General features: G+C 48.7%; 1 protein-coding gene across 1 annotated transcript; it reads right to left on the bottom strand.

Moving 5' to 3' along the window:
- Window positions 1-3,223: 3,223 nt before the first annotated feature.
- On the bottom strand, window positions 3,224-11,815 carry RECQL5 (RecQ protein-like 5). Its single transcript, XM_010152509.1, has 7 exons — window positions 11,686-11,815; window positions 10,352-10,473; window positions 7,613-8,131; window positions 6,847-6,952; window positions 6,282-6,393; window positions 3,638-3,800; window positions 3,224-3,310 (listed from the first exon to the last, which is right to left on the bottom strand). Exons 1-7 carry the CDS (start codon window positions 11,804-11,806, stop codon window positions 3,224-3,226), a joined length of 1,230 nt encoding a protein of 409 aa, XP_010150811.1. The 5' UTR covers window positions 11,807-11,815.
- Between the last annotated feature and the right edge of the window lie 255 nt (window positions 11,816-12,070).

The following is a 12,070-nucleotide window of genomic DNA, read 5'->3' as shown; positions in this document are numbered from 1 at the left end:
GCTTCGGTAAAACCACAAGATGCTCGCAAAGAGATGCTGGATGTTCTTTAGAAAGCTGATGGCCAAGTCATTATGCAAAGTATCAGTAGAAGAGCAAGTGTGTTGAACCCACTGAGATTCCAGTTTAAATTATGGCTGGGCCTGAGTATTTCATGGGGGGAAAACTTTACGCTTCTGTTGCGGAGTAACAGCATTACTAAAGCAGACTCAGTTAACAGACCTTTTTCAGAGCTAGACTGTTCTAGGCACTATGGGAGAAACAAGCTGTACATGAAGATCTTTGCTTGTTGTTGGCAGGGATTTTTGTTTGGTTGGTTTTAAATAAGTATTCATTTAATCTCCAGCGTGTTCTTGGAGTTTTAAGTGGCCAACTCCTTTTTAGGGATCTTTCCAATGGTATCAAGCAAGTTCTCCCACTGAATATTTGTCTTTCATGTACAGGCTGTACAGTTGACAGATTAAAGGGTCACACTGAACATGCTGGGAGAGGCACCATATTATATTATTAAAAATATTGATAGGCTACGTTTGAAATAAATCTCAACTGTCAAAATCTTGTAAAGCCAGCAGCTTTCCTCTTTATATCTCTGTAGGTCTGACTGTGAAACTGGCCACGGCTATCCTTCCTCTGGTTTATGCTCCCATTTCTGTGCAGGGAGACTCTCCCTTTTGAAACAGGGTTGCCCGCAGGCCCAGACAGCACGCCTGCCACACTGGTTCCAGGCCTGTGGCTCAGAGCATAGAAAGGACACAACAACATCTGATACTGTTCTTGTCTGCCTCCGGCAGGGTAGAAACCAGCATGTCATCAGTTCCAGAGACATCCTCAGCTCTGGAAGACCTAAAGAGACTAATTATAACAAGTGATTGGGCTCTTGGAGGGCTAGTGGTGATCGGCACCTTCTGCCTTGTTTTTGCTGCTCTCCTCTTATTTGCTGCCATCTTCGGGTGCTGCTCATCTCCGAGGCAGAGAGTGGTGCACAGTGACGCTGAGATGCAATACTTGGAGCCCTGCAGCTAAGCAAAAATCAGCCCAGCTACTGCCCGACTGTGTTGCTCATAGAACGCTTTCTCATCTCCTCTCCCCATGCAACTTTTCCTGCATCGAGAGCAATGCACCAATGCCAGCAAGGCGTTCTGCGAGTCCACAGCAAACTCCGTACATCTGCATTCAGGAACTGCCTAACTAACCAAATAACAAAGCCAACTCATCTCTGCCTGATTTTCACCTTCCAAGCAAAACCACTGGTTAGAGGTGGCAAATGGTCAGCCATCACCTAAAACTGATAAAGATGTCTTTGGCGGCTGCAGTTACGTGAGGCTTTTTTTCCATCTTGCAAGTGGGCCACAGGAAATTCTGACCAGCAAAAGCTTTGCCTAAACCCACTCTCTAAAAGCAGCCTAGACCATTTGTCTCCTGCCACACTTGGACAATAGCCTAAATACAGCACGCAAACACTTGCTTGCCAAGTCTCTCTTTGTTCTTATTTAGAACCTTGCAAGGTCAGAGTTTCCGTTTGCTTTCACTGTTTGGATAGTGAACAGAACTCTATTAATTCAAAATGTACAAAAGAAATACAACATGGTGTTCCTTTACGTAGCATCTTAGCCCCTGTACAGTTACGAGCAGGGAGGCCAGTCAGTGGTGCTGCAGCGTGCCACTCTGGGATGCTCAGGGCGCGTCATACAGTAGGAAGAATGTACCGAGCTGGGGGAGGGAAGAAAAAGTATGGGAGACGTGATTTCTAATTAGGTCAGTGATATTCCCTTACAGAAATCTCTCTTTTACGCATGCAGTGAAATCCTATTTCCGTTACTATTCATCTAAGCAAAGGAGAATGGTTTTGCTCTGTCCCCGCTCAGTTACTGCCTCACTGCTGCAGTGCAACCCTAGAGAAGGTCCTGACTTCAGGTAGCAGCCAGGCTCTTCACAGTGTGCATGACGTGGGAGAGGCTGTAGGTTGGTCACACGCAGCCTAACTCCTGCCCTCACCGGGACGCCACCCTGGGATGTCCCGTGACCACTTCTGGCTTGTGCAAGGTCAGTTCAGTGATCCCAGTCCAGTTCTTACAGCTCCAGTGTCCATTCCAAGAAGTGACTGCCAGAGCTAAGTCTACTGACAGGTACCAAGACAAGGTTTCCCAAGGTCAGCATCTAACCAGAGGGATACAGCTGCCTCCCAGATGATACCAAACCCAGACACAGCCACCTGGCCGCTCCGGCTGTGAGCTGCTAACACTCCCCAGCCAAGCAAGCGGATCAAACTCTTGCAGCAAGAAGCCTGCTAGTAGCTACTTCCCAGAATCACCTTGACTTTGGGCAAAGAAGTGCTTCTTCGAGTGCCCCAGAACTCAGTGTGCCGCGCTTCAGTACAAGCAAGACCTTCCCAGGGCAACCCCATAAAAGCAGGATTTGTCTACCAAAAAAGACCACGAGGAGCGGAGCTGCTCACTGAGGCATCAGAAAAGCAGCGCATTACACACACACCGAATAAGTTGTCCTAGACGTGGATGTAAAAACTGAAACAAAATGCAGACTTGAAAGCAAGACTCATGTTGAGCATTTCCAGTGAACACACACTCATCTCTTACTGGCAAACTACAGCTTGGACATCTTGTCCAGCATAAAACAGCACTTACTGCGATTACAGCTTACAAGTCATGAACTAAACCTGAACTATGCATGTTGTGGTTGCTGGTCTGCAGTTAGATTGGGCATGTCCATAATTTGGGCCTGTTTCTGAAACATTCTAAGCACCACCAGCTCCTTCTAAGGTCTAGGAGAATCACGGGTATCTAGTTCTTTGCAGAGTGGAGCCCCCCCAGATTTAGAGAAATACTAAATCTAAATGCTTCCATCCTGTGCTAATCAGGCTGTTTGTGTCCTTAGAAGAAAGATGATGCAGTAAAGGAAGAGTCAAAACAAAAGCAAAGGCAATTAAGCCAACCCATCAAAGATAGAACACAGTAAAATTCATAGCCAGAGGAGTTTAACATCACCAAGTCACTTGGTCAGGCTCCAAGACCAACATCTCAGTTAACTCAGAGCTGGGAGCAAGGGAGAAGTGTCTCAGGGACACCTTCCTCAGCCCAGAGAGCAAAATACCAGGCGATTCAGTCAGTATTTTCTTTGTTGGACATACAAGCTCTCAGCCTTCACAACGCCGCAGAAGGGACAGGACATGGTTTCCCCAACATGAAACGGCGCTTGTAAGATGTGCACTCACCCCAGCTCCTCGCAGAAGTTCACAATGGCGTCAAAAGATGTCATCACAGCTTTGTCAGATTCTTTTAAGGTGCCTTTTTTTTCCTGAAAGTAGATGGGAACAACAATAACTATAGTCTTCAATTTAAGTATGAAGAGAGAAAGAAACTCTAGCGATGACCAAATCCAACCCTCTGGTCAATATGGCAAAAAGGCAGAGACACCAGGCTGTCTCTGCTCCGCACTTCTGCTCGGCCAGGCCTCTAACAGGGCTGGAGCTGGCAGCACCTCACCCCTGCTATCCCCTGAAACAGGGCTACAGCCACGCCAGACCCGGAAAACCTCACTTCATCTGTGTGTATTCAGAGGTCAGTGCACGCGCGGGGCAGAGCAGCGTATCCAGGCAGGTGGATATCATTCTGCAGATCTTACTTGGATATTAGCGAGCTCCTTCTTAATCAGGAAGCTGACTTGATCCCGGTCATTCCGTGAGTAGTAGAGGCGGCAGCAGGATGGCTTCCCATCCCTCCCAGCTCTGCCAGATTCTTGGTAATATCCAGCCATTGACTTGGCAATATTCCAATGGGCAACGAATCTGTAGGTGTTAAGACAAGAGGGAACATGAGGCTGCAGTTTCTCAGATCACTGTGCACGCTGCGGCGTTGGCGGACGTCAACACCACCACTAGGACAGCAAAAGCATTGCAGAGCAAGGGGTTGGGCACACAGGTATTTCAAGTCCTTTTGAGACAAAGCAAGCAGCAGAACTGTAAGAAAACAAAGGCACGAGAGCAGGATTCTCACTCCAAACGGAGGGAAAAGAACAAGCACACGAATATCCCAAATGGGTATACAGTTGTATGAAGAGTGAGAGTGAGGACACGGATTTAAGGACTTTGGGAGACTTTACCATAAAATACAGCATTAATAAAAGAAAAAGTCTTACTTATTTTGTGGGACACAATTTGAACACTGCAGAACACAATTTGCAATACTCTAAGACACTCCTTGGCCAACCAAGTCTGCATGGGAAATTCTGTGTCACCGAGGGCACCCTCCTCAGCCATCAAATACGACTGTGAAGCGTTACTAAACTGCGTGTAACCTCTGAAGGAAGGTTACACGAGAGAGGGCTGCGAGAACTGGGCTTGTTCAGCCTGGAGAAGAGGAGGCTCCGAGGAGACCTCATTGCAGCTTTCCAGTGCCTGTAGGGGGCCTACAAGGGTTCTGGGAGAGGACTTTTTACAAAGGCCTGTAGTGACAGGACAAGGGGTAACGGGTATAAATTGAAAACAGGGAGGTTTAGATTGGATATCAGGAAGAAATTCTTCACAGAGAGGGTGGGGAGGCACTGGGACAGGTTGCCCAGAGAAGCTGTGGATGCCCCATCCCTGGAAGTGTCCAAGGCCAGGCTGGATGAGGCTTGGAGCAACCTGGTCTAGTGGAAGGTGTCCCTGCCCATGGCAGGGGGGTTGGAACTAGATGATTTTTAAGGTCCCTTCCAACCCAAACCATTCTGTGATTCTGTGTTTTCCACGCACCACTGCAAGACTGCTTTAAACCTGCTTGTACCTGAATATTCAGCAATGCAGCTTCTCCCTTTGTTGAGAAGATTTCATTTTCCAGTAGTGCTGCCAAGGATGTAAATACCAGCCTGCCTCAAAACCAGCGTGTCCAGGAGGCAGGTGGGTGTGGCGAAAGATTAAATGACAAAAGCAAGCAAACATGGTTCTCCAAACACAAACACTCCAGGAACAGACCAGGCAGGCACCATCAGAGCCCTACACATCTAATCCCCCTCAGGAAGTTTACTGAAGGAACTGATAAACAATCTGAAACAAAACTGAATTAGCAGCAGATTCCATCAGAGAGAGACCTTTGTTTTCCCTGCTGTCCAGAAAAGTCACCTCCAGAACTTGTCAGACCTGATTTTACTTGATAACATATGCATGAATGAATACTCTGAATTCTGCCAACACAGGGCAAGGCTAAGCAGCACTTTCCTGGGCTCAGGTAAAATGTCTTTCAAACTGTGAAAAAACACCCTGTAAAGTGTCATTTTAAGTGGATTCCTTGGAAACTAACCATTAAGCATCTTCCAGCCACCTTTCCTTCAGTCAGCCCTATGCCCTTCTGTTTCTCTTGCCTTTTTCACTGGCTGCTGGAGTGGGCAGGGCAGAGTGTTTTCAGCAGGTCATTAATTCATGCCGCTGCCCTGGGAGACTTCTCTCTCTGTCGGGGAACACGCATCAAACAGTAAAACAGTCTGTTACTACCTGTCAGCACAGTGCCACAGGATGGCAGAGTTGTGAACCGGTGTGATTGTCTCAGTGACGTCCTAGCCCTCGCCCGTGGTGTTCAGAGTGACTGCTTTTTGTGGGTTTTAGCCTAAAGATCTGGTCTGTGTGGGACGTCGCGAGCTGCACCCGAGTTATCCCTCCACTAAGCAATTGCAGCGCACAGAACTGACCTGGCACAGCTCTACTGCGGTGCAGGAATTCCAACAGCGCAGAGCAATTATGGGGACAGAAGTCCCAGAGGAACAGCAGTTGAAAGCACGTGCAAAGCTTCTGTCCTTGGGCTACAGCTGTATTTTTCATATGGTTATTGCCATTTGTGAACTGCTCTTTTTCTCCCCTTGCACTGCAAAAGGAGCTATCTAAAAAAATACAGCTCTGACTATTTTAGTAGAGGGCGTATGAATTATTTTACGTGCAGATTTTCTTCCCACTGCTTTTTAACAGCAACTATTGCATCCAGAGAAGTGAAAGGGACAACTGTGCATCGACACGGCTCCTTTTGAAACCCTGGAGGCTGTGGCAAAAAACAAGCATTCCTCCAATTTTCTTGGTTTTGAAAATGACTGGCTCTGGTGCCTTGTTTTTAATTTCTTTACAGGTTTGTTTTTGCTGCTTCTAAGACAAAAACCCCAAACCCTCCATCTTTGTTTTTGTGGGTGTTAGCAGGTGTTCATCAGGCATTTTAGCCAGAGGTACCAGGTAACAGAGAGACTGAGGCTTTCCCTTCCCACTGCTCAGGTTTCGGGCTCTGGTGGTGCACAACACAGCCTTACACACCTGACGTTGGCTTTGTCTACTCCCATTCCAAAACTGATGGTTGCCACAATAACTGGGATCTTCTCCTCCATCCACTCATTCTGGATTGAAGTCCTGTCAGCTGCCTTGAGTCCTGGGAATGAAAAAGAAGGAAGGAAACAACAAAAAGGGAAAAAAAGAAAAGAAATAAGGGGATTTTCTTCCTCCTCCATTCCCTCACTGCGAGACAACCCCCTCGCTAAAACCGACTGATGTACACTCCTCTCTGCCCCTGTTTAACTTGGCCTGCGATCAAGCAGAAGTCAGCAACAGCTGTTTCTATTCCAAAGAGGAAAATTTAGATCCCTCCTGGGATAAAAGCAGTTGTTATATTTAGGCCATGCAAGATCCAACAAAACCAACAGTTCTGGAGTGAAGGGAACGCCATTCTGTTGAAGGCCCCACACTTACCTCACAGACCTGACGCGTGAGCATCGGACACGCTGCACAGCACGCCTCGAAACCTGTTTTCTAGGTAGCCCCAACCCAGGCCCTAAAGGTGGTACAGGACAGTTCTACCAGCTACTTTAGATGCAGCTTCCAGTACCTGCGTGGTACGCCTTGGCTTTCACTCCTCGGTAGCTCAGTTCAATAGCCAGCTGGTCGCACACATCCCTCATCCGGCAGTACACGATGCCACAACCGGAGTACACCTGGGCAGACAGGAGAGAAGGGCCGTGACACTGAAGCCAAGCAACAAAGCTGCAGTCACTAGTATGGTGATACAGGAGGGATGCCTAGAGCTTGTCTCTTCTCCGAGCTGATTCCCCGGCAACTGAAAGATACTCTACGGCATAAATCAGAGAACAAGACCTACAAGGTCGAAGATCAACCGAATATGGTCCCACCCAGTCCTCCCCCAGTAGGCACAAAGCAAGAAGCAGTCTCTCTCCACCTTATGCTCCGCACTCAGGTGAGGAGGCTATAACTGAGTTGCTGAGAGTTGCAGAAAATTCAATACAACACTCCAAATGCTTCTGCGCACCCTCACCACACCAGGAGATCAGAACACAACCAAACACATGATGATTGCTTGGGACATGACAAACCAGGAGAGAAATGCTAGTTGCATATTCCCAATCCACTTTCTTTCAGACCACCTCCTTTCTGTATGCCGCCTCCACGTTCCACCTACTTTAGAGGAACTCTAAAACATATGTGAGCACTTGAGGTGGAACTTAAAAATACACATGAGCACCTTCCTTCCAGGGACCTCCCCCTTCCCTGCCACAGGCCTGTTGGGACCGTATCAGCCACTGCAAGAGCAGTGACCACTAAGGTAGATTTTGGGCAGTTATTCCTTCTTCGCCTACCCCAGTCGCGTTCTTCACTTCAAGCGCCTTCAGACAGAAATCCTTCAAGTTGGCATATGGATCAGTCAAGAGCTCTTTGAACTGCACATCATAGAACAAGTTAGACCTGAAGCAAGGAGTCTTAAACGTGGAAAGTGGCTGCTTTAGCTTAAGCGCTGCCACAATGTCCTCCTGGACCTGCTTGGTGGCAGTGGCAGTCAAGGCAACGCACGGCGTGTTGGGTATGCGAGCGCGCAGGGTGCCCAGCCGCAGGTAGTCAGGTCGGAAATCGTGTCCCCACTGGGAGACGCAGTGCGCTTCGTCGATTATCAGGTAGGACAAGAGGTTTCGGGACACCAGGGAGTTCAGCGTAGGCTGGAAGGACGAGGCAGCTGCCATCTCTGGGGTGAGGTACAGGAGCTTTACTTGGGGCTTCTCACTTGCTAAGTCAGCCAGGATGGTCTTCTTTTCCTGGGCAGAAAGTTTGGAGTTCAGAGAGCAGGCTTTGATCTTCAGAGCCAGCAAGTGATCTACTTGATCCTAGAGTAAATAACAAAATTAGAATTAAATGAAAAGCAAATGGCTGTAAAGAGAGTCACTATCACCAAGAAAGACTACTAGGGAGATCCAGGTGAGGCCCCAACTTCCATCTGCAGGATCGAGGCTCAGGACAACACACACCTACAGTCTGGGTATTCAGAACTTCAACTCTAGAATCCATCTTCCACTGCGAGCAGAGCTGCCCAGCTCTAACATCCAACTGCATTTTTCCGCATCCGTTCACTTTAGGGCAGCCTTTTCTGCTGCTAGGGAACGAACAGGGAACATTTCCCAGGTATTTCTGCTAGGGAACGAACACCAGCAGGCGTCTGTGCAAAATAACTCATCGTAGCCACAGCAAGCCGAAACAAGCCACCAACGCGTCCCGGGATTTACACTACCAGGTTGTCACAGCTGGAAAACGAACACCACTGCCCTGTAAGAGCGCACCTCATTCCAAAATAGCTAAAGTGGTTATAAACACAGCTGAGACAGGACGAAATACAAAAATCATGCAAGTCGCCACTGCAACAGAAAGAAGTCTGGATGAGAATCATGCCATGAAGACCGAGAAGAAAACGTGGCAACACATCCATGTGAACCCTGGGCATACACATTCCGCTCTCTATCCCCACACTGAGCTGTTCACTTGCACCTGACTAGCATATAACAGTTCGGAAGATAGAAAGAGTCCTGAGAAATGGATTTCTCGTTATTTCACTCAATAACTGGGTTCAGTGATGGATTTAATATCCACTGGTTCCTGTTTACACAGTCAACGAGACTACACAGATGAAGCTCTTGAAGTTTGGCTGCACTGAAATACTTCATGACCATTTCAGGGCTTGACGAGACCTCTGAGGGTTCACTCCATCTCTCTTCCCTAAGACTTGCTGAGCCCATCTCAACCTGTTTGTCACTCTGACACATTCTGCATCACCTACCAATCTTACAGAGGTAACTTTTTTAACCTCCATTTCACCGATAAAATCTTGCCTGTGCTGGAGCTTAATTAGAAATCCTCTCACTTGGAACAAATGCACTATTTATAGCACCTTTCTGAGGGGTATCACCAAGCCTGCTCTTAATTCTTAAAGTGTATTACATTAAGACTGTACAGTAGTTAAAAAAAAAACACACCACAAAACCCAAAACAGCAGCCACCAACAGCAGACATCATGCAGTGTTAATCTAAGGCTTTACAGAAGTCTGGGCCATGCTACAGCTGCTCTTCCAGGGAGGTGTTTCTCCCCACAGGTGATGAGACAGTAGAAAAAGCAAAATACAAAACAAAAAGGTCTCTCAGATGAAAGCGCTCAAGGAGCAGGTCTGCTAAACCAGCTTCTTTCCATGACAGAAAGACTGACGGCAACAAAAAGACATTTTGATGCAGAACAAATTCAAAGGCAGCTTCATCAGCCCCAGAGTTACTACTTCGTAGGTGAAATGGCAGTTCTTTTGCAGGGAAAGATGCTCTTTGGGCCATCTGAGGTACTCTGATGCTTCTGCATAGCGCAACTGGTGAAAATGGAGAAAGGCTCAGTTCTGAAACCCACCACGTTACTATTAAAGAGGAAAAACCTCCTTTTGGAGAACTGCATGGCATCACACCAGAGTTACACTGCTCTGCAGCTCAGTCATAGAATCACAGAACAGTTTGGGTTGGAAGAGACCTTAAAGATCATCCAGTTCCAACCCCCTGGCATGGGCAGGGACACCTTCGACTAGACCAGGTTGCTCCAAGCCTCATCCAGCCTGGCCTTGGACACTTCCAGGGATGGGGCATCCACAGCTTCTCTGGGCAACCTGTCTCAGTGCCTCCCCACCCTCTCCGGGAAGAACTTCTTCCTGATATCTATTCTAAACCTCCCCACTTTCAATTTAAACCCGTTACCCCTTGTCCTGTCACTGCAGACCCTTGTAAAAAGTCCCCCCCAGCTTCCTTGTAGCCCCTTCAGGTGCTGGAAGGTGCTATAAGGTCTCCCCCGAGCCTTCTCTTGTCCAGGCTGAACAAGCCCAACTCTCTCCGCCACAGCCGAGAGTCACAGCCTCTTCACCTCTCACCAGGGTAAACAAAACACACTGAGACATCAAGATGAGAATCCAAAGGCAGGCCAACAGCAGAGAGTCGTGGACAGAAAGACAAGAAGCAGCTGTGCCTCCAGCATCTCCCGACCCCCTTCACTGACTGCTTTTCCACCGCTAACAGGAGACAGTTACCTGAATCAGTGCAATCAGAGGTGAAATGACAATGGTGATGCCCACTGCCAGAACTGCAGGAAGCTGGTAGCACAGGGATTTCCCTGCCCCTGTGGGCATGCATACAAAGACATCCTTCTCGCCTGCAAAGACAACAGAAGAAAGCTCAAGGCTACTGAGTGGTGGCGAGTTGTCTGGAGGGGTGGGCACAATGGCTTGTAACCTGCGAGAAACAGCATATGCGTGTGCGTACCGTGTGGCATACCAACACAAGACACTTCATTTTAGGTTCTAAAAGCCTAGCAATACTTTGCATGCCTGCAGTGGTTTCCTTCAAAGAATCTCTGATTGCTTTGTAAACATTTAGAAACAGCCTTACAGAAATACCAGAAGACACACAGAAACCAAGATAAAGGAAAGTTAAACAAGTTTTTCATGCTTGTTCTCGTCCAGACGCGCTGTTTTGTTTCCTCTTACAGACCTCCAGTTACCAAATTACCAGCCCCATGACAGATCTTTACCACATCCTATTAAAGCTTATCCTAAAAGTGTACCTGCTAAGAAATACGGGTTGGAAATCTCAACCACACAGATAATATCACGCAGTTAGTAACTGTCACCACTGAGCAGTATCCACTTCAAACCAGGGAGATGCAGGCGATGTGAACAGGCAGAGGCACCCTGCTGACAGAACCCCGCGTTGGGCTGCTCGGTTGTCAGCAGCTCATCTGCACAGCTACCGGTGACAGATGAAAACTGCAGCTGTATCTGGAGTGCGGAGTTTGCCGCTGCCCTGATTGAGGCTGCGAGACCTGCCAGGAGAGCCAACGGCTGGCAGCTTGTACGCAGGCGCTGCCCGTCCAACCAGCAGCGGTGTTAACACCAGCAAAATCACGTTTCTGATAATGGCCACGTGATTCAGAGAACAGGTATAAACCACACCAGGAAGTCAAGCTGCTTCTACTGGAATCAGCTCTAACATCGTCTACAACAAGGACAAGTTTACCCTGAAAACGTGTAAGCACTGACCTCATCCGACCATAAACATGCCGGCAGCTGCCTCCCATGGAAACACCAGCAAGAAAAGGTTTCCCATTTTCTGGTTGATGCAATAGTGGGGTTACAAAACAAATGCAAAGGAGACCAGGCAGGACAGAGCCGTGCTCACAGAGCTTGTGTGCAGCACACGCTCGTGCTCCTGCACCAGTAAAACGATCTCGGAGCAGAGGAGGGCCTGGACGGCCGGGTGGTCCTGCCTAGCCCAGGCGAAGCAGCTCCTCAACTCCGGCACTACCACCCTCACAGGAAGACGGAAAACCAGACGTGTTTCACAGCTTTCCAATGCGCAGCCTCACCTCTTGCCACGGTCATGGTCGCGCTTTCCTGCAGGGCAGTCTTGAAGGACTCAAACCCGAAAACCTTTCGCAGTGTTTTCCGGACCCTGCCTTCCAGGCCCGGGGCAGCCGCGCCGCTCATCGTAGAGAAGCTGCGAACAGTGACAGGAACCGACGTGAAACGCGCAGGCTGCCACCTTTTCGTGGCTGACGCCCACACTGTTTCCTTGCCACCTGCGTGGCCCTGCCAGGCTCCCCGCTCGTTTTAGCCCCCCACCCCCGGGATGCCACCCAGGTCCCCTCGCGGGAGGGCACCCCAATCTCCTTTATTCTGGGACAGCAGCCCTGAGGCCTCCCCATGGGGCACGGGCGGGGCACAGCAGGGGGCGGCCATAGCAATGGGGGG

This window comes from Eurypyga helias, unplaced genomic scaffold (assembly GCF_000690775.1).
Source record: "Eurypyga helias isolate BGI_N326 unplaced genomic scaffold, ASM69077v1 scaffold39235, whole genome shotgun sequence".
In the NCBI taxonomy this organism is placed as follows: Eukaryota; Metazoa; Chordata; class Aves; order Eurypygiformes; family Eurypygidae; genus Eurypyga; species Eurypyga helias.
The sequence above is the reverse complement of the archived record's forward strand: the minus strand, read 5'-3'. Positions and strand labels throughout refer to the sequence as shown.

Coding starts and splice junctions, on each gene's coding strand:
- RECQL5 (XM_010152509.1), bottom strand. CDS start 11,806: ATGAGCGGCGCGGCTGCCCCGGGCCTGGAAGGCAGGGTCCGGAAAACA. Junction 6,953..7,612: donor AAGTGAAGAACGCGACTGGG/GTAGGCGAAGAA, acceptor CTGTCTGCCCAG/GTGTACTCCGGTTGTGGCAT. Junction 3,311..3,637: donor AGGAGCTCGCTAATATCCAA/GTAAGATCTGCA, acceptor ATCTACTTTCAG/GAAAAAAAAGGCACCTTAAA.